This window comes from Geospiza fortis, unplaced genomic scaffold (genome assembly GCF_000277835.1).
Source record: "Geospiza fortis unplaced genomic scaffold, GeoFor_1.0 scaffold106, whole genome shotgun sequence".
Taxonomy (NCBI): Eukaryota; Metazoa; Chordata; class Aves; order Passeriformes; family Thraupidae; genus Geospiza; species Geospiza fortis.
In genome coordinates this window covers 2000563-2026696 of record NW_005054377.1, presented here as the reverse complement: position 1 = coordinate 2026696, position 26134 = coordinate 2000563, and the positions used below count along the sequence as shown (strand labels likewise).

At 44.3% G+C, this 26134-nt stretch overlaps 1 protein-coding gene across 1 annotated transcript; it reads right to left on the bottom strand.

Annotated features, from left to right (window-relative positions):
* Positions 1-2840: 2840 nt before the first annotated feature.
* IL17A (interleukin 17A) lies at positions 2841-26134 on the bottom strand. The gene is made up of 4 exons (XM_005424965.3): positions 25719-26134; positions 4885-5082; positions 4129-4373; positions 2841-3446 (listed from the first exon to the last, which is right to left on the bottom strand). Exons 2-4 carry the CDS (start codon positions 4909-4911, stop codon positions 3209-3211), a joined length of 510 nt encoding a protein of 169 aa, XP_005425022.3. The 5' UTR covers positions 4912-5082; positions 25719-26134; the 3' UTR covers positions 2841-3208.

The window sequence follows — 26134 nt, the reverse complement described above, 5'->3', positions numbered from 1 at the left end:
TTGTATCATGATCAAGATTCCCAGTTCTGGTAAATGAGTAGAGATGGTTTATCTCCTCACTAACTTGACCCTATAACTTTTCAGGGTGGCTTTTTATTTCAGACTTCTGAAACTTGTGTTCTTGGCTCTCATTGCAGCTGAATCTGCAGCACCTTTTAGAAGAATCTGGTTTCCATCCAGATTGCTTTGATAAGTGGCAATGATGAGCGTGATTATCTGCAAAAATCCAATTTCAAACTTCCCTTCCTGCTGGGTTTTACTCACAGGCTGCCAAGACACTGCTGCTAAGGTTTTGCAAACTGACATGAAACTGAGATGGGGAGCAGTGCTGAACTGGAAACTTTTATGTTGGAGAGGGTTTTGCAGCAATTCCGCCCTGCTCCCTCCAATGACAATATCACTTAAGAGCATCAAATTAGCAGAAATTTGCATTGAAACTTTTGAAAACAAGGAGGAACAATCCTTACCTGTTGAACCTCAAACTGATAAGAGCTGTGCATGGGTGAAATAGGAGCTCCACTCTCTTTGGTGTCTCATTGTGTCATTATTGACTGTAGAAAAATAAGGACGCTGATGAGGTCACCCTTGTCAGGATGCATTGGTTTTGGATTATTCTGCACCTTTCCAACTGAACACAGCAAGGAAGGAAATCAGGAGGGAAAATCTCTTGGCTCATGGTGCCAGGAGTTAGGAGAGAGCTTGCAGTAGGAAAGAAAACAGTCCTTTGGCCCTATAAATCCATCTTGTTAATAAACCTATTAAATGCTTTTGCAGGAGCATGTAGAACACCCAATCAGCCCGTAGGTGTGAGCACAGAGTTGTCCAAATAAATAAAAGTGGTTCTGTCCTAAGGCTCAGATTTAGCTGGGTTGGTAAATGGTTCACCAAAAATCATGCTGGATTTTTGCAAGGGAGTGTATCTTCACTAAGGCCAGTTTGGATGGGGCTTGGAGAAACCTGGGGTAGTGGAAGGTGTCCCTGGCCGTGGCAGGGGGGTTGGAACTAAATGACCTTTAAGGTCCTTCCAACTCAAATCATTCCATGATGATGACACTGATCTGCGAGGTTTGTCAGCAGAAAGCTGTTGGCTTTTCCATGCTCCAGCTGTGTCAGCTCTTTCTGACCTGGTTCTGAGGTTTTCCACCTCAGCATAGCTCTCTCAGCATTTTCCAGTCCCCACTACACATGCGCCAACTCCAGCTAGTGGCACATGACTTCCAGGGAAGAAAGGATTGGACTTTCTGTGATTTTAACTGTTGGAAGTTACTTGGGCTAATTGCAGATCATTTGACAAAACTCCTTCTAGGAGTGGTAGGACATTAAAAGATTATCTAAACGACAAGGAAGTCAGTTCTGTTTCAGTCTTCCTGGACTGATATTTATATAAATCTTTGAAAACCTTGAAGGATGAGTGTTCCTTGATGTTTTTTGGTTTAGGTTTGTTATTTTTTGGTGTTTTTTTTTTCTTTTTTTTTTAAGTCCATTCTTGGTTAATACTTGTGGGACAGTCAGCTGGGTTAAACTTCAGGACCTACAGGAGACCTTAAGGAAGAATAACTGGAGATAAGGTCAGAAACTAGCTAAATTAGGATCACACACACTCCTAGATTACTCTGTTCAGGCAAAGTTTTATCAGTGTTTGAAGGTAACTGAAGGTGTGGACAGGAGTCCATTGCTGTGATTGTAGGTGCTGTGGTCAGCCTGAGTTAATCAGTGTTTCCTTGGCCCAGTGTTTATCTGCCAGGTCAGGGAATGGTGTGGCTATGCTGTGGGTTTGGGTTACAGGAGCTGACCCACCTGGAGTAGGTTAGGGAGGGTTTGGGCTCACTGGAATAGCTGGAGGGAGTAATTCTCAGCAGCAAAAGTTGGGATGATCACAGCTGGATCTGGAGGAGATGCTTTCACCTGAGAGGACCTTTCCTGTCATTAGAGACTCTCGGCCCTGAGCTCTGTGTCTCTAATAAGAACTCTAATGAGTTCTTTATTTGCTGTTGCATTTGCCAGTGCTTCAGCAGGCCCACACTTCCCCGAGACAGCAGCAAACAAAACATCCACATCTTCACCAGCCATCCTTGCCCTCTGAACCCCAGAACATGTTCACTGGGGCACTTTTAACCCAAGTGTGCTTTAAATAAATCCACCGGCTGTGCCAGACACCCACCCACGCAAGCGCCATCCAGCCGTGGCTCAAGTGCTGTGTCAGCGTGCTCCACATTTGAAGTGCTGAAAACGTGCTGAAAACATGAACACAGAGAATAATCATGATTGCAATCTGCCAGATGTGGTTAATTGCTTCAGTCACCCACCTGACTCTCGTGAACTTCTCCCAGTGTACGCAGGTGGTGTCTGCTCCACGGAAAGTGGGCTGGGCTGAGATTCACAGGTGATTTTGGAGTGTAGTTAAAGCTCAGCAGTGGAAATGAACTCCCTGTTTTAGGGGAGGGAGTTTCCTTTCCCCCCAAAGAAGCATTCAAAGTGTTGTGTTGAACCCATCTTTACAAATCCTTTTCCCATTGGATAATTAGGTGGATAACTGGGTAATTACCCAGCAGAAATTTCTTTTTTTGCTTGTCAGTCTTTAATGTGAATCTCTTTGATGCCACTTTATAAATAATTTTCCTCCAGGTGTCTTAGCTTCTCTATTGGCAAAATGGTGTTTTCCCTATTTTTTTTCCCTCATGGGCTTTACATTCTACTGCTGCAGAGGTAGATGTTATCAAGAGAGTTGGAAGATATAACGTAATGTAAATCTCTTTTATGGTCATGATACAGTGATTTTTTGCTTTATCAGGAACACTTCTTTAGAAAGAAAGGAGAATACCAAAGAGATTTTCACTGATTTTTTTTTATTACCCAAAGATAAATAAAAATTACCTTAATAATTAAAAAAATATATATTCATATAGTATATTTTTACAATGTTTTACACCAGCATAAATAGACTTACATAAATAGACATTTCAAAGTGTAAACTAAAGATGGGTTAGAATTCCCATTACTTTTCAACCTGACACATGAAGGTGTCTAGACTGAATTTGTGGAGTTCAAGATTTTGGGGGAAAACATTATTTTTTTACCAAAGACACCTAATTTTCAATATATTCTGATGTATTCTTGGCAAATTTTATGGCTTGATTCAGCTTTTTGGAGGCCCCTTCCATGCAAGGAAGCTACCCGTGGCTCCTCGCTCTTGCACCTCCAGCTCCCTTCAGGCCTGGTGCTGGACCAAGGGGGTGACACAGGTGCAGCCCACGGTGATTTTTTTCTTCTCCAGCCTGTAGGAGTGCTGGCAGCCCCTCTGCTCCCTGCGCAGGACCAGGATCTCCTGCGTGATGGGCACGGAGTTGAGGCCGTGGTCCAGCTGCCCCTCGGGGGTCACGCAGCGGCTGTGGCGGCACTCGGCGTCCGCGATCAGCCGCGGGAAGCGGTCGTGGTCCTCGTCGATCCTGGGGGTTGGCAGCAAAGGGAATGTTTGAACCCAAAGGCAGGGCAGTCTGGATGACTTTGGGCTCCCTGCTCGGGAAACTGTGCATCCTTCTATGGGGGGACAGCAGATTCTCCAAGACTGCGGGTTTTTCCGAAATAAAATGTAAGTAACTAAATATTGGTTATTTTTAGATGTTTGGCTGCATGCAACTGCCTTTCAAAGGACTTGCTTTGAGCTGGCACTGGCTTTGAAAGACTTAGCAGAAATTATTTGAGCTTTCCAATGTGTTACTCCAACTAACAAGTTACGAGTTACTCCAACTCACCCCCATCAAATCCTTCAGTTCCTCCCCAAAACATGAAATGTTGGTGTTACACCACTGTTGAATTTGATGCATTATTAACCCTCTGAGGTACTTTTTAATGATATTTTATATAAAGAAAGCTTTAGAAGATAAAGCTTGCCCCAGTATACAAATTAATTATTAAATTATAAAAGTAGTTTGCTTTGCCTTCTGTATATTGCCTACACCATGTGTTTTTTTTTGGTGCTGGTTCTCTTTCAAAGAGGATTATACAGCCATGGATACCCTCATATTTCCAAAAATCTCTCAACTGTGAAACACTGAAAATAGAGATGAAAGCATTTTTCTTGGCCAGGGCATCCAGTGTTTTTCCAGGCCATAGGGACAGGGATTATACCTGTAATCCCACGGAGCCAGAGAGCGGTTGCTGACATCTGGACTGGTTCTGGTGTCCTGGTTCGTGCTGCTGATGCTGAGGTTGACTCTCACAGTTTGGGGGAATTTTGAGTCTTTTTGCGTCAGGCATCCAGCAGATCCTTGCTTGAAGAGATTCTCTGGCTTGAGCCCAGGCTTGATCACCTTCCCCTGGGCAGGACTGCTGGCTGACAGCACGGCCAGCAGCACGAGGAGCAGGGGTCTGAGCTGGAGAGAATTGGAGAATTGGTACATTTAGGACACAAGACAGGTGTGAAATTCATCCACAGTCAGCCTAACTGGTGGTTAAAGCCCCTACTCCAGGTTGGAGTAATTATGGAAAAATGTGCCATATGTCACATCCACTTTTGTTCTCATTAAATGATTCTCACAGTGCTGACAATTGTATTTACACCCAGTTGTTTTAATCTGGTTGTAATGTTAAATTATAGAAAATAATATAACACAGAAGATAGCAGAAAGGGTATAACAAAAAGAAAGACACTCTAAGGTTGAGTTTTCAATGTATTTCTTGCCTCAGAAAATGCTGTGGGAGCTCCATGTCACTGATGTGCAGTCTCATTGCTGCCCCATGAGCATTCTCACATTTTAGTTTTTTAATTATTAATGATGTAAACAAGCATTTTAAAGGTGGGTGCAGATCTCTATTCCATTAATTATGATTGAACTATATCTCTGTCAAACTGGGGGAAAATAAACTCAGAATTCAAGTTCTTACCAGAGAGGCACAAAAAGTTGGAGACATCTTCCTTCCTTCCTTCTCTTACTGCTTCTGATGCTTGTCCTGGGTTTTGCTGAGCTGAAGGTGTCTGGGCACATCTGCTGCTGGACCTTTTATAAGGGTTTCTGGGCTGTGCTAAATAATTTGGAGTAGGTGTTTTTTCCCCCAACCTTAAGTGCGGTTTCCGACCATAACCTAAATTAAGCAGTGTATTCATATAGGTTCCATTAACACATGTGGAATAGAGGATATGTCTTAGATCTGTAGATGATGTCATTTCTTCAGCCATATCACTCAAATGGTGACAAAATCACAAACATTGCAAATTTGTGGGTGCAAAATATTTGATTTTAAATTGGGATGCCATAGGGATCAAACCCAAATGTCGCTGGCACAGATTTGGATCTGTTCACTCCTTGGTCGGTCTGATGTCTTTTCACCCCAGATTGGGCAGATGTTGGACAGCTGGCCACCATCAAAGTGCTCTCTCATATTCTTCTTCTCATATTCTCATATTTTTCTTGATGTCTGAGGAGCAATGTCCCTGCTCAAGCTGAATTCTCCTCTGAACTGGGCTACTTTTATTCACAGTTAAACCTCAGGTGTGATATCTCAGTGTGGATCAGAATGCTTGGTGATAGTGATCTCCCAAAAGTCAGTCACTGACCACATAGAAAAAAAAAATGGGTGAACTTTGTTTTGAGCTTGCCACCTTTTCATTTTGCTTTCATTCTCCTGCTCTTGTGCTATGAGGGCAGTGTTTTGTTCCTAAGGAAAGGAGTTTGGGAAGTGTGATGGATGTAGTTAAACTTCCAGTTCCTAAGTTAGGGAGAGAAGAGAGGGGTTCCAGGGAAACTTTGTGAAGGCTGAGAGATGCAAAATGACACAAGACACAGGTAACCCAGAGGAGCTGTGGCTGCCCCTAGATCCCTGGGAGTGTCCAAAGCCAGGTTGGACAGGGCTGGGAAAACCTGGGATAGTGAAGGCGTCCCTGCCCATGGCAGGTAGTGGAACTGGATTATATTCAAGTTCCCTTCCAACCCCAACCATTCTACGATTCTAGGATTCTATAACATCAAGTTTATTCTCTGACATTTCTTTTTTTTAGGAAACACTCCCATAATTTTGCTCTGACACTGGGTTTCAAGAAGCTCAGAAGTGCCCCATGAAGTGACTCTCAGTGTAACAGCCTTGAGCTGCTGATCAGAACATTTCCCAGGTCTAATTTTAGTGGGTTTTTCAATAAAAATGATGTGGATAAGGTATAGATTTTTTAATATTTGCTTAATATTTATATCTAAGTTCCAAATTTTACTCACCTTGTGCCATCCAAAGGAGGATGCAAATAAGGGTAGAATTTAGTTTGCGGGTTCTGGGATAACCGTGACCTATATCCGCTTGTTTTAAAGATGCTGATGTTTCAGAAATTAAATGTATATTTCAGTTTCCCTCTTCAAGTTAGAGGTGCGCACATTAAAGGAAATGGTCCCCTCAGAAGGGGTTTTCTCTAATGCAATTTACTGAAATATCCTTTCAAAGTGGGTCAGTAAAATTGCCAATTTTAGAAGCAAAATATGTTTTTGAAAGCCTACGAGGTAATGGAAGGTCAAGTTCAACCAACCTCACTCTAAATTGTCTACCTTAAATGCGTCAGTGGTTTGAGTTACCTAAGCAGCTGAAAGGTGAATAGTTTAGCATTTGAACACGGCTGATGCACCACAACATTACAATGGCAAAAAAAAAAAAATTATTTCCATGGTTTATATCGAAGCATGAACGCATTTGTTGGCAGTTGTCGTAAGCAAGATGTGAAGGTCTGAGGAGAAAATGTGCCTCTTGAAATTTCTGATTTCAAGATTTTTCCAAGTTCCAAATAATTATTTTGTAATTCTTAATGCTCTGAATTAAAAAAAAAAGAAAAAGAAAAGAAAAAATAGAAAAATATTTTCCCCATGAGATTAGAAGTTACCCCAAAGGATTTGTCTTATTCTGACACGTAGCTTTCTCTTAGCTAGAGATCAGGAAACTGGGACACTACAAAAGGCTTCCTGAAACAACAACAACAAAAAAATTTAAAGGTTATCAAGAGCCCTTTGAAATGAAACCTACCCCTTCTCTTAAGAGTAAGTTGCTATTTAAGTACTTTACCTGGCTGAGACTCCTCAGGCACCCAAATCTGAGTGTGTTGGAATTTGGTGACACTTTGTCCCTTCAAAGACTATCTCGGAATCACAGAGTGGCTCTGCAGAACCAGCAGCACCCTCAGGAGCCAGGGACTCACCCTGTGGCATCTCCTCCTCAGTGTCAGTGAAGTTGTACAGGATTCATTATATGAAAAATTAATTAATTAAATTAATTAACCCAGTAGGAGCCCTCCTCACCTTCCCTGTGGGCCTTCTTCCTTCTGGGAGGGGGAAGGAGGGGTCACCCAAGGGTTTGGGTTGGAAGGGACCTTAAGGATCATCCTGTTACCATCCTGTTACATCAGTACCCATCCCCATCTGTGGTGAACTCCCTACAAATGCATTTCTAGAGACAGCTTTTGCTTTTACAGCCCTGGGACTTTTCCACTCTGCATTCAGATTTGATGCTGAAATAGAGGCACAGATTTTCATTCAGACTAACTCTGTCATCTCAGTCATTAAAGAGACCCATTCCAGTCCCAAACTTTGGTTGGCTGTTTCTTTTCATCGTCATCTTGGAACACAAGCCCTGTGAGGAACAACTGAGGGAGCTGGGGGTGTTTAGTCTGGAGAAAAGGAGACTCAAGGGTGGCCTTATCACTCTCTACAACTCCCTGAAAGGTGGCTGTAGCCAGGTGGGGGTTGGTCTCTTTCTCCAGGCAGCACTGACAGAACCAGAGGATACAGTCTTCAGCTGTGCCAAGGGAAATAAAGGTTGGACATTAGGAAAAAGTTTTTTACTGAAACAATGATCAAGTTCTGGAATGTTCTGCCCAGGGAGGTGGTGGAGTCACCATCCCTGGATGTGTTTAAAAGAGACTGGATGTGTTGCTTGGTGCCATGGTCTGGTTGAGGTGTTTGGGCTGGGTTGGACTTGGTGATCTTGAAGGTCTCTTCCAACCTGGTGATTCTGTGAATTCAAGATCCCAGATTGCTCCTCTGACCCTTCTCCCAGCAGTCCTTGGCTGTTTCGCTCCTTATTCATAGAACCTCAGAATACCCTGAGCTGGAAGACACCCATTTAACACCAGCATCATCCAGTCCAGCTGTTTGTGCCAGCCTCACAAACCCTGCCATTTACCAAGGAAATACAGGGCACCCCAGCAAACAGCCCTGAGAGCAGCAGCATCTAAACCCTGGGTAGCTGAGCTGTCAAGGTGAGTCCTTTGGGAACAGAGAAGGACACAGGTATAAATCTGACCTTGGGATGATTTTGGGTGGCAAGAATAGATGGGAAAGCTCATGGGTAAATCAGTCTCTTTTGGTGTTTATCCCCTGCCATGGGCAGGGACACCTTCCCTTATCACAGGCCTGCTCCCAGCCCTGTCCAGCCTGGCCTTGGACACTTCCAGGGATCCAGGGGCAGCCACAGCAACCATCCAAGTGCTGGAGCTCTGGAGTGCTGACTGAACTTGCTGTAAATTAAAAGAAAATTTTACACATTTTTTAAATTGCTGTCAGTTAAGTTTATGATAGTTCTGTAAAATAAGATTGGTTTTTATATACAAGTAGGAACACAGTTATTTTTTTTCTTTCTGGAGAGAATGTATTTTCTTCCTTTTGAGTATATGTTATAAATCCCTATAAACACAGCAGCACTCTCCCTTCATACAGGTAATACAATGCAATACATACAAGTGTTGCATGACCCACTCTGCATTGTGGAGGTAATTTCTGTGGTGGTCTGTGAGAAACTCAGAATTTGAGAAAGATCCTGGGAGGGGACATGAGCAGGACAGCTGCCCCAAGTTATCCAAAGGTTTATTCCATACCATAGGATGTCAGCTCAGATAAAAGCTAAGAAAAGGATGAAGGGAGTGCATTTGTTATTTACAATATTTGCCTTCCAGAGCAGCTGCTCTGTGTGCTGAAGCTCTGCTTCCCAGGAAGACGCCAGACATTGCTCACTAATGAGAAGCAGAGAATAAAATTATCTTTTTATTCTCTTTGCTGGTGTACAAACTTTTACTTCTGTTATTGTAAACTGTCTTTTCTCAACCCAGGAGTTGTTTCCCATCTTATTTTCTCTCCCCTGCCCGGCTGGGAAGGGGGAGTGATAGAGTGGATCTAGATCCTTCCACCACAAGCCTGCAGAAGAGAAGGCTCTGGAGAGACCTCAGAGCTCTTTCCAGTGCCTAAAGGAGCTCCAGGAGAGCTGGAGAGAGAACTGGGACAAGGGATGGAGAGACAGGACACAGGGAAATGGCTTCCCACTGCCACAGGACAGGGATGGATGGGATATTGGGGAGGAATTGTTCCCTGTGAGGGTGGTGAGGCCCTGGCACAGGGTGCCCAGAGAAGCTGTGGCTGCTCCTGGATCCCTGGAAGTGTCCAAGGCCAGGCTGGATGGGGCTTGGAGCACCCTGGGACAGTGGGAGGTGTCCCTGCCCTTTGCAGGGGGGTGGAACTGGATGGTCTCTAAAGATCCCTTCTAACCCAAACCATTCCATGATTCTCTGAAGTCACTGCACCAATCTCCCGCTCCTTGATTCTTACACAGGAGACACAGCAGAAGAGCTCAAGTCATGTTTTTCCTCTATTAAACATCCGTATTTTTCCTCCCTAACCACTGCACTGCAGTAGAAATTATCATCTCCTACTTCATGCCTAAATTTTCCAAGCACATCTAACAGAGACCAGTCTCACATCAACTGTGGTTGCTGCCAGTGGCTGAAATGTTCTTTGCATGACTAATATCTAATGGATTCTCAGTAGGTGGGAAGTCAACTTTAAGAAAATGAGCTGCAAAGTGACATTTTAGGAAAGGGACATTCAGGAAGCATTGAGAGGTCAGTGCTGTTTGCCCAAAATCCAGCCCTTACTTTGTGTTCCATCACTCACCACTTCCAAACCAAACTAAATTCAGAAAGCTTGTTTTCTCACCAGTATATTCCTGTATTTCCCAGAGCTTAAACTCAGAGTTGCCAGGCAGGTCTGATAGGGCAGCCTGCAGAAATAAACTCATTTTTGCTGTAGCCATTTTCCTGCTCCCAGGTAAAATCTGAAAATCTTGGTCATTCATTGTGGAATCAAAAAAAAAAATAAATCATAGAATCACAGAGGAGTTTGGGTGGAAAAGAACCTTTAAATGTCATCTAGTCCAACACCCTGCAACGAGCAGCATCTTCCACAACATCAGCTTGTTCACAGCCCCATCCAACCTGATCTTGAATGTTTCCAGAACCATTTCTTTTTATGAAGGGAAGTTCCTATTTTTCTGTTTTTTCTTGCAGAGCAGTCACTCCTGGCCACAACATTTTGTGTGCAAGAATGTGTCAGAATCCAAATTTTTACAGAATAAGTGACTCAGAGCAGTTTTGGTGAGAGTTGTAAAAGCACCAGTAGGATTTTGATTTTTGAGCCCTTTCACCTCATTGTGGTTCAATTTGACTTGTTTGGTTTTTGGTTTTTTTCTTAAAATAAGTAATGGAAATTGACCACTTTTCCACTCATATGCAAATTCTGACCACAGTGCGATGAAGTTTCCAGAACTATCCCAGGGAGGGATTTCAGAGAATAAGCACTGCTGAAGGTTTCCTCCTCAGAGATGTGGCCTTGTGAAGGTGGGGTGTGGACCATGGGTGGGTGACAAAAACCCTGTGTCCCATTTTAGCCTGAAAAATGCCTCTTAACCAGACCTGATCCTTCTGTGCTGATGGATACAAGGTCAGAGTGAATAGGTGTGTGCCAGGCAGAATGGACCATCCCCGATTCTTTGTCTTCTGGCTGAACTGGCTGTGCTGAGCCCAGCTGGGCTAGAAAAAGAATTGTGGTCCTTTGTTTCAACCAATGTACAATTCTGAATGATTGTGGCCTTTGAAGGCTTAGGGGGGCTTTTAGAAAAGAGACAGCAACTTTTTTTTACCTGGGCAGATAGTGATGGGACAAGGGTAAATGATTTTAAACTGGCAGAGGGCAGGTTTAGATGGGATATGAGGAAGAAATTGATAAATTATTTTAAACTGGCAGAGGGCAGGTTTAGATGGGACACGAGGAGGAAATTGTTCCCTGTGAGGGTTGTGAGGTCCTGGTGTGCCCAGAGAAGCTGTGGCTGCCCCTGGATCCCTGGAAGTGTCCAAGGCCAGGCTGGACAGAGCTTGGAGCAACCTGGGATAGTGGAAGGTGTCCAAGATGATTTTTAAAGATCTTTTCTAACTCAAACCATTCCATGACTCTGTGATTAGTGGGAACAAGACAGATGGGGTCAGAGCAATGAACTTCTGGAGGATAGAAAAGTCATGGCTGATAAGAAGCTGATATTCTGATTGCTCTTCACATTACCTGTGAAAACCACTCTGTTCTGAGCAGTGGAAGATTGTATAAATATTCTGGACTGACATGTGCAACTACAACAAATTGTTTTTCCTTTAATCAGTTATGGAATTGCTAAAAGCTCTTCCATTATAGTAGTAGCTGAATTTCCTCTCTCTTTTTTCACATTTTCCTATATATATTTTTTTTTTTACTGTGAAGACTGAACTGCTAAAATGAAATGTGCCTACACTTCCACCACAGAGAAATCCTCTTGCTGCCGCCTACACCTACAGCTTCCAAAGCCTGTAAAAACCTTCCTGCCATCCCTTCAGAGACTCACCTCTGCTGCCTCCCCTGGTGCCCAGGTGGTGCCCTGGGCACAGCAGCAGTGAGGGAGATGCCAGATATCACAGGGCTTCTGTGGTGCACAGCATCTGATGGCTGATAAGCAGCTTTTGTGAGAAACACAGAAGGCAAAGTACCCAAATGTCTCATCATCCCAGCCTGAAGTTGGTTTGCAAAGGATTCAAGCAGGACTTTACCATATAAAGTTGCATCAGGCAGAGTTAATCAGGTGATGGGGTGAATGCTAATCAGAATGTTAATCAGGGTGATTGCTTGTCTGTCCTATTTTCTTTCTTTTTTTTGCAGCAAAGGGAAGCTTGGCAGAAGCTTTCTGCATGTTTGCAGGAGACCTTTGCTCCTTCAGGGGAGAATAAATGAGGTTTTAACCTGAATTAAATGGTCTCACACCCTGAGAGAACCTGGATATAGCTGGTGGAAGAGCAGATAAATGGTGCTGGGTCAAGAGGTAGATCTTGGTCCTCTCAGGAAATAATTATAAAGAAAGAGGAGAGAACAGTGTTGTTCTTAGGGTGCTCAGTAATCACCAGAGATCTTCCTTGATAATGGTGCCCAAAGTGTTTTGTGTGGTCAGTATCTGTTTTTGAAAGACTGGAATAATGAGGTGGATTATATTGAGTTTACAAAATTCTTCAATTCTGAATATTTTCAATGTAAATATACAGGTGTATATATATATTTATTTCATGTGGGGAAAACTGGCTTCTGGGATGAATGCAGTGGTTCCTGAAAACTGACAGTTGTGGTAATTAATGCCCAATAAAAATTGCACTTTATTTCACACCATAAACGCTCTGAAAAATGTTCTGCAGGTAGATTTGATTTGCACTCTTGTTTTTATTTGCTGTGAGCAGGAGCTTTGCTCAATGCAGAATTGCTGAAGGATGTTTCCAAAGGGGTTTGGACTTTAGGTCTCAAGTAGACAGAAATTGGATCAATTTTTGTACTTCTGAAGACAGAGGAACATTGGCCATTTCTAAGAATTATTTTTTTCCTGAATTTAGTAATTTTTGATCCTGGTTATCTCATAATTATTTGGCTAATAAAATTCAAAGAAAGAGTGTGGGTTTTTTTTCAATTAATCAGTGTAAAAAATCATGTTAACAGTGATGAAGGGAAATGAGAGAAGGTGATAGACAATCACTGAGTGTGACATGAAAATGCTGCTGTCCACACCCCCCTTCATTCCTCCTGTGCCAGGACTAAATCCTAGGGATGTTCCTGTCTTACAGAGCTTGGCAGAGGAAGGAGTGAGATTGTCCTGCTGTGCTCATGGCATGGCAGAGAAAGCTGAACCATGGTAATTTCAACACTCTGTGCTATGTCTTTCTTTCCAAAACATTTTTGGTGGGACAAAATGGTTCATAAATTCACCAGAAAACAAAACATTTTTTGTGGTTTTTACAGCATAATTGAACAGGGAAAGAAACTGGATTTTTGGTCCTTCTTGATGCAAGATGGTTCATTCCAGGTCATCATCAAACACAATTATGAGCTTTGAGTATTCAAAAGACCTTTCCTTTTAATAGTTGTTGGTGTTTTCTATTGTTCCTCCTTTATGGCAGTGTAAGAAATCTCTGGCTGGAATATCTGGGTTTAATTGTTGCTGAAATGCAGGAGGAACAGAAGATGACGAGGATATCCTTTGCCAAACTACCCTAATGCAAAGGATGCTTACCAAGAGGGAACATCATGTCAAGAAGCTAATTTTTAATTTCTGTCTTGTCTTGCATATTTTATTTTCCTCATGTTATTGAGCAAATAGACACAGGCACTTTTTTCCCCACTCATATCTTTGACAAGATTTCCCTGGGGTACTTGGCAAGCTAGTTGGCTGAAATCTCTTTTAGTTTTTAAATTGTGGGACTATTTCCACTTATGTCCTGGCTCTCCAGGGTTTTCTTTTTATTTTGGGGCTTCCTCTGCCCACTGTTGGGAGGCTCTGGGGATCCACAGCCCAGTGCTCTGCAGGTGTCCTTTGCATTGATGTGGTGCTGAGCAAACCCAGCTTGTGTGGAGAGGACATACAGTGAGATATGAGGTGCTAAAAATCCCCCTTTGACTCATTCCCAGGTAAAAATGAGATCAGTTGACATCAAATGCTCAGGAACCCCCAGGGATTTAGGATTGAAATGGGAGATCTCAGTGGTTAAGATCCATGGCCTGTCAGGGATCACACAATCCTTGCCCAGGATGGATTAATTGTGCATCTGAAGTGAAAGGGAACCCAGGGGATAGAATAATGGAATGGTTTGGATTGGAAGGAACCTTAAAGCCCATCTCATTCCAACCTCCTGCCATGGGCAGGGACACTTTCCACTGTCCCAGATTCCCCAAGCTCTGTCCAACCTGGCCTTGGACACTTCCAGGGATCCAGGGGCAGCCACAGCTTCTCTGGGCACTCTGTGCCAGGCCCTCACCTCCCTTGGAACAGTTTGTCTTTTGACCTGAATTTACTAAACCTTCTAGACTCAGGAGCCCTTTGTGTGTCTGGGTTTTCCAAATGACATTGCTGAAAAGAAAATGAAGTTATGCTCCATTGCATTTGGGAAGATGTGCATTTCCTGCCCTTAACAGAGATCCAAAATGCTTTGGAACAGAGGGATGCCACTCCTCATTCTGCTGCACCCATTCTCTTTCCTCCCCATCCATCCAACAAAAAATAATGGTTTCATGCATGATGCACATAAAAAGCTTATTTTGATACACATTAGTTCATTTATTTATTAACTGCTTTGAAATTTTTTTGGTGGGGTGAAGATGGGGAACAACCAGCTGAGCTGAATGTCTGAACTTAGATCAGAATTCACTGCCTGGCTCAGAGAACGGGTCAGCAAAGCCATTTTCAAGTTGTTTGGCTGTTTTTACTTCGTTAGCTGCAGTGTGTTGTGGGTGGGAAGATTAAGATACCTCTCATGGAGATGTGTGATCTGGTGTGTGTGTTGTGGCTGAGTGGATATGGGATAACTGATGTCAAAAACCTTTGCTGTGCAGATTATGGATATTTACAGCTCCTTTTTGCATTAAATAAGTAAAAAAGACACTTGGACACAGAGGGTTTTCAAGAATATATTACCCATGTTCTTTATGATTTTTAAAAAATAATTTAATCACAGATTACTTGGACTGTCAGTCCAAGCAAAAGACAGGTTGTGGATGCAAGTTTGATAGGGTAAGAGAATAAAGATGGTTGTGGCTCTGCAGATCCACATTGATTTAGAAATCTGCTGACTGTTTCAGAGCCAACAGCTTTGTATGTGATATTTTGAGACTCTGGCAATCATGGAATGGTTTGGGTTGGAAGGGACCTTAAAGCCCACCCCATTCCAACCCTCCTGCTGTGGGCAGGGACACCTTCCACTAGACCACTCCAAGCCCTGTCCAACCTGGCCTGGAACACTTCCAGGGAAGAAGGAAACTGGAGTAGCCCTGCTTGCAGTGATGCTTATGAAAACCAAACACCTATCCCAAACCTTTCCAGGTGCCCCACCCCCAGGTGCATCTCTGGAGACGTTCGGAGCAGCAGCAGATCCATCCGGCAGGAAGGGCTGGTGGCCTGAGCTGAGGCTGAGGCAGAGGCAGGCAAACCTTTGCTGGCTTGGTGTTTTCCACACTGCTATAGCTGGTTGAAGGGGACCAAACCTCCGAGGAAGACGGGCTTGGTTCCGTTTGACCAGCCAGAGCAGAGCATAGCTCCAGACCGCAGCACGCGCTCGGCTCCGCTGCTCCCGACCTGTAACAGGAGTGGGACTCGTGAGACTGGGGACACAGGGACTGACCTCTGCTCACGGGGACAGCAGGGTGCTGCAGCACTTATGGCACCACCTTAGAGATCTCACCACTCTCCATAGAACCATGGAATGGTTTGTGTTGGGAGGGACCTTAAAGATTGTCTCGTTCCAACTCCCCTGCATGGTGGCACCTTCATACGGCGCTTTCCTTCCTGCTTCTTTCTCTTTTCCTATTCTCCCTCTCTTTCTTTTTCTTCTTTTTAGTTTTTTAAATCGTGAAAAAAAGACAAAGTGGGAGGGAGAAAAGACCCCTCCTTTGTCCATTGAAGGGGAGTCACCTGCCAGTTGTCAGTCAGGCATCACTTTCCAGAGCCACCCTGAGCCCTCCAGCTGTACCTGGAGCCTCAGCAAGGAGACAGCTGCCAGAGACCATGAGCAGCAGGGCACGGGGCAGCTTCCAAACAGGACAAAAGCAACATTTTTCCTGCCCTGTGCATAGGCCCCTTTCCATGTGCATGTGGTTTTCCGGGGACTTAGAGTCGTTGGATCATTAAGGTCAGAAAAGGCCTCTAAGATCATCAAGTCCAAATGACTTGACACGTTTTTCTCTGAAAAACATTTTGATTAGGGGGATCTTTTCTTTTCTTTTCTTTTCTTTCCTTTCCTTTCCTTTCCTTTCCTCTTCTCTTCTCTTCTCTTCTCTTCTCTTCTCTTCTCTTCTCTTCTCTTCTCTTCTCTTCTCTTCTCTTCTCTTCTCTTCTCTTCTCTTCTCTTCTCTTCTCTTCTCTTCTCTTCTCTTCTCTTCTCTTCTCTTCTCTTCTCTTCTCTTCTCTTCTCTTCTCTTCTCTTCTCTTCTCTTCTCTTCTCTTCTCTTCTCTTCTCTTCTCTTCTCTTCTCTTCTCTTCTCTTCTCTTCTCTTCTCTTCTCTTCTCTTCTCTTCTCTTCTCTTCTCTTCTCTTCTCTTCTCTTCTCTTCTCTTCTCTTCTCTTCTCTTCTCTTCTCTTCTCTTCTCTTCTCTTCTCTTCTCTTCTCTTTCACTTTCTTTCTTTTCTTTTTTTTCCCTTTTGTCATCTCACTGCTCAGTGTTGGGAGGAATATTAATTTGTGTAACCTCTGGATTCCTATGCTTTCTTCATACTTTTTCTTTGCTTGTTGGGGTATTCATTAGCAAGGGAAGCACCAGCAACTTAAATTCAATATTCCCTATGGAAACACTTACCTTACTGCCAAGGAAACACCTCCTGCAAGCTTCCAGTTACAAAATTCTGTTCATACTCTGCCCCATCAGCACTAAAATGTTTCAAACTTGACAAAATTTGAGAAGAATTAGAGTTTTTTACCTTCTGTCATGGTCTGGGTGTGGTTACACTAGTAGAGAAGGGAGGAAAGAACAGATTTAAGCCAGTGGCCTTGAACCCCCAGACAGGCTGTGAGTTTTCCCAAACCTTAGCCCTGTGTCTAGGTTATTTCTTCTCCTGTGTCCTTGCCAGTGTGTGTGTGCCTGTAACTCAATCCTGGCCCGTGCTGTGCAGGAGGAGTCACTGCTGATCCCAGGCTCCGGCAGAACAGGCTGGGAACAGCTGCAGAAAGTAAATACGGGATGGGATTCCACTGCAGGGTTAAACCCCACATTTATGCAGTCAGTCAGGGCTGGGACAGGCTCAGCTGGCCAGACAGAAGTTTGGCTTCGTTTGCCAACACGTGAGCACCTGGCACCCTCCAAGGAGCCACAGGTTGTCTGGGACAGCCACGGGTGATGTGCTGGTGGGGCACAGCACAGAGCTGAAGAAAGCCACTGGAGGCCATTCTTAGGCTGTCTCCAGGGGCACTGGGAGACAATTTTGGCAACTAAATAAAGTCCACAGTGCCACAGACTGCAGCACGTTTTCATCACCATGGAGGTGAAGAGACCACCAGGTGCAGAAAGGAAGAGCTGGGATTGAGACGTGGACAATGGGTTGATCAGCAAAGCCAGGGAGGGAGCACGGGTCAGGATTCACACCCCTGCCAGGATTCACACCCCTGCCAGGATTCACACCCCTGCCTGCTCATTCCATTAGGAGCCATTTACTCTTGCCTAGTTTTCATGATTAGAACCATGGAATGGTTTGGGTTAGAAGGGATATTAGGGACAATTCATTTCCAATCCCCTGCCATGGGCAGCACACCTTCCATTATCCCAGGTTAATCCAAACCCTGTCCAACCTGGCCTTGGACACTTCCAGGGATCCAGAGGCAGCCACAGCTTCTTTGGGCACCCAGTGCCAGGACCTGCCCACCCTCACAAGGAACAATTCCTTCCCAATATCCCATCCATCCCTGCCCTCTGGCTGTGAGAAGTCATTCCCTGTGTCCTGTCCCTCCATCCCTTGTCCCCAGTCCCTCTCCAGCTCTCCTGGAGCCCCTTTAGGCCCTGGAAGGGGCTCTGAGCTCTCCCTGGATCCTTCAGGTGAACAATCCCAGCTCTCCCAGCCTGGCTCCAGAGCAGAGAAGCTCCAGCCTTGGAGCATCTCTGTGGCCTCCTCTGGACTCTCTCCAGCAGCTCCAGGTCCTCCTGCTGTTGAACTCCAGGGCTGGAGGCAGCTCTGCAGGTGGGATCTGACCTGAGCAGGGAAGAGGAGCAGAATCCCCTCTCTTGGCCTGCTGGCCATTCTTCCTTAGATGCAGCTCAGAAGGAAAAAAAGGATAAATTTTCTCTGCTAAATTTCTCTTCTGAATTATCACAACCTAGGAATTGGTTCTGTACAAGAAGGGCAGGATGAAATAATGATTTGACAAGTGCTTTCCTGAATTACATCTAGGAGACCACAGGGCTTGGGTCAGATGCAGCAGCCCTGATTCAGACTGAAATTTTGCAAAGCATCCTGGCGGCTGAGGAACATAAATGTCACTGGTTTCAGGGTCTATATTGGTACATTTTATAGAGCTGAGGTGCAGGCACAGGAACTCAGTGGTTTCTGCTGTGTTTTGCACAGTTCCTGGCACAGTTTTGACCTGTGTCAACTGGGACTGACCCTAACAGCCCCTAAGCTCAGCTTTGCTATTAGAACTGGTCAAGGGCCATTCCTTGGCCAGTCAGGAGTTTGAAGATGATGAAGTTGAGAACATTAAACACTGAAACATGCATATGATTTTTAAGTTTCTAACTAGATTGGGTTTGCCAAGGGTACTTTGGGGTGGAATTCCTAAAATTTCCCAGGGGATGTGAAGGTCTGAAAATCTTTCAGACCTAGGCTTTAATGATAAGAACAGTTGCTTCAAAAATTTCCTAAATTCTTTCTTAAAATAAATTAGGACTGATTGAAAACTGCCTTGAGTTTTGAATATGTGGCCTATAGTGGAAGAAAGTAATATGTGAGAAATGGTTTGAAGCCTTCAGCTCCATGTCACAGGATCTTGAGGATATCCTGGAGACATCCAGGATATCTCCAGGCTGTCCTAGAGGGCTTAAAGGCAACTGGTCACTGTTTGCAAAAAAAATACACCGAGCTCGTTGCTAGACAATGTTGTTAGAATAAAATATCAAACAGTGCTGAGACGAGGAAGGGACATTTGTGATATGGCAGGACTGTCCTGAGCTGTGACAATACAGATCTGGGGAAAAATCTCACTGTTTTTGACAAGTCTGTGTGCCTGTTTAGCTCCACAGTGTTGTATTATTAGGATGAGACTACAGCAATTCCTGTGCCTGTGGCACTCATTTCAATCCCCTTAAAGAAGACCTTGTTATGAATGACTGGGAGTACCGAGGAGAATTTTGTGACGTCTGGATCATACTCAGTTCTGCTCCTCACAAGTCAATCCTACCCACTGCTTTTTAATTCTTCCTGTGTCACTTAATCCAAAGCATTTTCCACCTACTGAGAATGGATGGCAGCATGAAATAGGGTAGATCTAGATTAGATATTGGGAAGAAATTCTTGGCTGTGAGGGTGGTGAGGCCCTGGCACAGGGTACCCAGAGAAGCTGTGGCTGCCCCTGGACCCCTGGAAGTCCCAAGGCCAACCTGGGATAGAGGAAGGTGCTGAAAGTAGACGAGCTTCAAGGTCCCCAAACCATTCTATGATTCTATGAATTATTGATGCTCTCTGGGATGTAGTGATTTTCAGAAAACACTTGAAAAGCACTTTCAGTACAGTGTGAATATTATTTGGATTAAGTGAAACTCACATTCTGCTTACTCCATGCTTTTTCCAGTGAAAGATGTACAGGATATATCCTAGCTCTCAAATCTGTATGGATTCAGAAATTTGCAGCCTTTTGAGATGTTCAGATCCCTCTGTGCCCTCTGTGGGTGCGGTAGAGTGAACATAAACTGCCTGGCTCTGTTTGACGAAGTCAAATTCAAATGAAATGCACTTTCAGGAAATCTTTGGACTCCTTGCAGCCGCTGGGAGCAGAGGGCACGGCGATGTCTCCCTGAAACCACACACTTCCTTACATTCCATAGCAGCCTAATCCATATGGGCATATAAAGAAGCATGTCATCTCATAAGAGAAGCCTGGCTTGTGCCTTCTGGCCAGCAGGAGAGCTCTCCATCCTCCTCTCCATCCTCCATACCTCCTGAAGGGGTGATGCTGCTCCTCAGACGTGTTACAGAGCCAACAGTCTGCTTCCTCCTTGGAAAAGCAGTGACAGCACAACCTTTGTAACTTCCCTGGTGCCCTGGAGCACTTTGGGATGTTTTGGAGGGATGTTTTCAGGTGGTTCTGATTTTTTCCAGTGCCTGTGGGTCAGCAAACATTCCCGTGTGTGCCTCTGCACAGTGCTGAAGGCTGGAATCTCTCTGAAAGTGCATGTTGGAGGAGGTCCTGGACTTTTTTTGACAGCCCTGAAATCCTCAAAAACTAAAGTGTGCTGTTAAAAAAAAAGTCACATGAGTGAGAGGTGATAGACTGTGTTCTTTCCTTTCACTTTATCATTACTATTAGTATTGAGGAAGGACCTGGAGGACCTGCCTGAGCAGAGGAGTTGCTCATACACACTCAGGGATGTGGTCCCTGCCCTGGAGAGCTGCCTGGCCAAGCAGGCAGTGTCTTCAGAACCAGACAGCAGCTCACCAGAACCTGCCCTGGCTGACCAGAAACAAGTTTAAGTCCAAGAGTCACACACAGAGTGGTTTGGGTCAGAAGGACCCGGAGGGTTCAAAGCAGGAGCAGCTTAGATCAGGTTGCTCAGCACCATGTCTAGTCGAGCTTGAATCCCCCCAAGGATGGAGTTTCCCCAATTTTGGGGTCTGTTTCCTGGTGTTTGACCAAGCTGATGGTGAAAAACCTGTTTGGCGATATCTAGTTGGAATTTCCTGTGTTCCAACTTGTGCAGTGCCCTGGTGCTCCTTTGAGAGGAGCCTGTCATGGCACAGAGAGCAAGACATATGGATGGTTTTCTGAATTTAATGATAGAAATTGTCTTCAGAAGGGAAAAGCAAAGTATCCTGCTGTCCCCTCCTATGCTAATTCTTGATTTGGGGTTGTTGCACACTCTCATCCTCAGGGATGCTCAAAGGGAGTTTTGGCCATGTTTGGGAAACAACTGGTTGGAATCAATTTGTTCATGGAGCAGATTCACAAATATTATTTATTTCTAAGTGGAAGCTTTTCTGAGGATGGAAAAGGGGAGGGAATACCTCAGTTTCTAATACACAACCAGTCCATACAAGTATATAGGACAGGAAAATCAAATAAGCCTTTCTCTCATGTTTTCTCTTACTAAAGAGCCAAAAGACCAAGGAATGATCTCAAGTGATGAGAAGCACTAAAATCAGCACAGGAATAACCCCAAGCTTTGAAGGAAACATAAATCCTCTTTGAAGGCAGGCTCAGCACCCACTCCAGAGCACAGAGCAGCACTGCACACACTCCTTAGAGGCTCCAGCTCTCCCCAGAGCATGGTTCCCCCTCCCCAACTTTGCTGTCAATCCCCAGGCATTTTATTGTGGTGGAGAAGTTGGGTCAGACCTCTCCCCACGCTTGCAGGGCTCTCCATCCTCCCCCGTGGCAGAGGTGTTCCCCTGAAGGTTGCTACTTCAGGAAATATCAATTTTTCAGCGTCCCCCAGTGTCTCACATTGCTGATTTTTCACATTTCACACACAACCACCTCAGTTTCTCTGCCCCTATAATTTTCCCCCTGTCAGCTGTTCAAACCTGTGTCAGTACTTGATGTAATGATGTCTGCAAAAGGTTCTGGGGTGGAAATCCATCCCATGGCATTGTTCATGTTAATACTCAGCTGGGGCAATGGATTTACAGAGTGAAGAGTGTAAAAATGGCTCAAATTTATTTCCACTTAAAAACTTCATGATTCTGATATTGTACATGCTGCTCTAAGTAATTTTGCTTGTACAAATATCCCTATTGACTGGAGTGAAGGGATGAATGGCTTTTGGGGGAAGTTGTTTGTTTGTCTTAAAGCCAGATGAAGACTTTTCTTTGTGATTTCCAGAGAAATTAATGGCAGGGAATTTCATACAGTCATTATTTCAATAACCTCAGTACCTGATCAAACAAATGAATGCAAATTCTACAGAAAGGAGTCATTCAGTGACACAGGGAATTATATTGTTTAAAAGTTCCCAGATTCAGGAGTGGTGTCTGAATTTCCATTATTTAGAGATTTGTACACCAAGCACACCTAAAAATATTCCAATTCTTTTTGGGAAAGCAAAATATCCCCATTCTTTTATTTTTCTTATTTTTTTTCCTAAATGTAAGTCTGATCAATCTTATAGGAGCACTCAACTACATTTTGAGATTAAGAACCCAGTGTAATATTTACATCCCAGTTAGATGAAGGCCTTTGACTCAGAGGAGGTGAGGAAGATGAGCCCTGCTGACATCAGGGTAAAACTTCCAGAGATTTCAGCAGAGCCACGGCACAGGCTGTGGGTTCCCAGACTTTTGAGTGCCTAAATCTGTTCATATCAGCTATCAACAAAAATGAATGAAGGGATACTTCTTCTTAGCCTTATTAGCCCTCAGTTTAAAACCATTAAGTGGTGCTTACTGGTAGCATTTTCTTAAATTTCTCATAGGCCTGTATCAAAGTACCATGGAAATTCTAGGGTCGGATAATGGATTCAGAGTGATTAATGAGGAAACAGACTTAATTACTGGGAAGATCCTTGATTCCAGCCATGTAGGTAGGCAAAAATTCCTCATTTATATATGCTTTCTGATCCAATTTGTAGACTGGGGTTTTAAAATCTTATGTCGGTATAAATGGGAATTTATTGATGATGTTAAAACCTAATTGGAACAAGACTTGTATTAAATGCACTGACTGGAATCAACTGGGACTGTTGCAGTAAAGTTGAATTTCCAGACCACACTATTCCAAGATTTATGAAACCCAAACCAGGCAGAATGAAGAAATGTGCATTAGGAAATTGTAGCTAAATAGTTAGAAATTAAAGAGCTAACTGGGACAGATACTTGAGTACAAAAGTTTGGCAGGAATGGCCCTAAAAGCCAGGAAGGAAAAGAAGGAAGTCAATAGAATATAAATTCATCCATTTACAGCCAGCATCTCTCTTTTTGCCCACCCTGGAATATTATATTCCTTGTGAGCAGCAGATATGCAAACTAAGAGCCAACAGTCCATGCCCTTTGGAACCACTTGGAGTAACCCAATCATCTGAGGCAGATCCAGAGCCACATCTGTCCCTGCCTGGTGTGAGGAAAAGGAGAGGAAAGAATGGGGCAGCTGTCCTCCAAGGGTCCCTGTGGCTGGCAGGGTTTGTCACCAGGGCGAGAGGGGAGGGGATACTCCCAAAATGGGCTCTCTGATACCCCTGGCGTGTGGGCAGTCACTCATCTGGGCTCTCTGTCAAGTCTCTTTTTCCAGCCTGGATTGCAGGATGAATGCTTTCCAGGGAGCAGTTGTTACTGGGAGGAGGGAGCTCAGCCTTGGGTTTTCCTGTCTACACCCACATGCACAGAGAGGTACACAGGTGTGACAGCAGTGCAAAGAACGGAAGGGATATATAAGAGTGATCCCATTGATTTAAAGTCAATTCCTAATGTCCTGACCTTCTCCAAAGGAAATATTTGAGTCCAAACCTTTGCATTTTTTGAATTAACCACCTCATTTTCCCCCTGTCTGCCCCAAAAGGCATCTCACATGAGGCAAAAACTCGTGTAGAACCTTTTCTTGGCTCTTCTGCAACTTTTCTGTGGGTAAGTCAGTCAGGTCAACATTTTAGCCTTGTGAGGCACATTAGTTATCTCAGGGGTGATTTTTGAAGCAGTTTCATCTTAACCTGATCTTAACCACAGCATCCAGGAAGCTTAAAACTCAAAAAAATCAGGTTTGCTTCTGTCTGCAAAATATTGCCTATATCTAACCAGAGACTTTATTTAGACCTTTGGGTTTTGGAGAAGCTTCAAGAGCTTTTTAATTTTTTTTTAACTCTGTTGGGGTTTAATAGGAGTATCTCAAAGTTTATTGAGTTTGCTCCATAAACTGGGGCGCTCAGCTCACTGCCTCAGTGGGAGTAAGGCCTCAGTGAGAGCCTCTGAAACATCACCCAGTCCCAGTGTGCTGACATGCAATTCCTGAAAAAAGGGAGGCATAAAGGAGAAAATAAGTGAGTAGCCCAAGGCTATTTAGAAAGTCTGTGTCAGAATTACCAGCAGTCCTTGTAAGGTGCCTGTCCACCCAGCTCATCTCCTTGTTAACATTTTTCTTTCACTACAAAAAGATATTCATATTGTAGTTCTCTAAGTTATATTTTCTGTTGTATCTGGTGATTTTAAACTGAGATCTTTGGGCTGGTTTAGCCCCATCATGTTTTATTTAAGCACCAAAGAAGAGTAACTGCCCTTGAGCTAAGGCCATCGACATCCCCAGATTTTGGGTGGGGAAACTGAGGCACAGAGGTGCAATAATTTGCCTGGAACAAACCGGAGTGCCTGTAGAAGTGCCCATACATATTCAGCATGGCCTCCCTTGCTCCTTGGTTTTTCCTTTTCCCACACATCATGAATGCAAACTAATTTAATGTAATTTATGATAACTGTCCTTCAAGAAGCCCAGTAGGATTTTTACCACTGGTTTGAAAAAGAGGGAAATCTTTTTACTGCACCTAAGACTGTTTATCTGGGGATTTTTGGTGCTCCTCATCTTTTTTGTTTGGTTGGTTTTTTTTTTTTTTTTTAATTTATTTTTATTTTTTGTTTTGGTTTTTTGTGGTTTTTTGTGTTTTTTTTTTTTTTTTTTTGTTTTTTGATCCTCTACTTGTGATCCAAGAACATGGAAATGAGGGAATGAGCTAAGACAAGAGGAGGATAAACCCACACTGGGCTTTGACACCTTCACTCATTCACTCCCAATTAAATTAAGCAGTAATTTTAATAGGCTGGAAAGACTGGGAACAGCCACCCATGGAGAGCAAGGACCCAAGAGTGTGTCCAGAGGGGGCTGCCTCTCTCTGTTGGCTCCAGAAGGAGCCAAGGGTGACTGTGCTCATCATTTAAACTCCTCACTGAAGGGTCTGAGGGCAAGGGGGATGAATTTGGACCTATGGATGCCTGTACTCCTGGTTTTCTTTAGTGAAATGGGGGAACCACCTCATTGCCCAGTAATGATTCTAGAGCACTAAATAAACCAAAAATAGTGTGGGGATAACATAATTTAACAGCTGGACATGGTGACAGGGAGGCGCTAGTGGGTGGTCACCACTTATTTCAAGGTGAGAATTAAAACCAGGTCACTACCCCTGGAAAGTGTTCATCACCTGGGCACCCTTTGCTGTCAAAGGAGGCTCCTTGGGAGCAATCTGAGATTGCAGAGCTTCCCAGGGATGAAATTGTCTCCCCCACCCCACAGCCCCTCCCCAGCACTCCCTGTACCCCCATGGTCCGTGAAGGGCTGACCTGTGAGAGAAGAGACCTGGCCAAAGGGCTCCAAACACCAGCCCTGCTGTCCTTGAGAACAAAACCCCAGCTCTGAAGATGCTGCTGAAAACCGAGCACATCCCTGGGGGTGGTCTGTCCATAGCTGAGAGCCTGAACACACCCACTTTGAGAGGATGCTCCAGTGCCACAGCCAGAGGTGACGTCCAGGCAGAGGGGTCAGATGCCTGGGAATTTGCTAATGAACCTGTGGCCCTGTTTGAACCATGAGGATACCACTTCACTTCCTCTCCTATTTCCATCCAAGGCATCTTTTGCCCTGCCCAGAGCTCCTTAGGATGCTTTTCACAACCCTGGATGGGAGGCACTGAATGTTGCCTGTGCATTCCATAAATCTCACACACAGGAGGTATTACATGAGAAAAAAAGGAAATTGCAGACTTTACCTTCAGCAAAGGAGCAGTCGGTCCCTTCATCCTCCTCTCCTGGGTCCTTTGTGGCTTTGTGGCCCCCCAGGGCTGTTATATGGGCTGGCATCTCCAGCAAGGGGTGGGGTTCATCCTTATCGAGGTTTCCCCAAGGAAGCAGGAGCTGGGCTGGTCAGAAATGCTGTCCAGGAAGCAGCCTATGCATGGGGCTGCCCAAAAATCTCTTCAAGCAGCTGATCCTACTGACCTCTATGTGCGTGTTTGGGGATTTGGGCATTCCCACTCTTCCACGCTCCTCTACACCACTGCTACATTTTTTCCTCTCTTTTCCCTAGTAATAACCATTTTAAATTCCCCTCCTTCCCTCATTTCGCCCCCACCTCACTTCAGCATCCTCTCAGCTCCCTTATCAAGGTTTTCCTGTCCCATCCTGC

What these genes read in the sequence shown, in the direction of transcription:
- IL17A (XM_005424965.3), bottom strand. Translation starts at nt 4,911, where the DNA reads ATGTCTCCAACTTTTTGTGCCTCTCTG. An exon ending in CAACTTTTTGTGCCTCTCTG is followed by an intron (nt 4,374 to 4,884) that starts GTAAGAACTTGA and finishes AATTCTCTCCAG; the next exon opens with CTCAGACCCCTGCTCCTCGT. An exon ending in CTGGCTCCGTGGGATTACAG is followed by an intron (nt 3,447 to 4,128) that starts GTATAATCCCTG and finishes GCCAACCCCCAG; the next exon opens with GATCGACGAGGACCACGACC.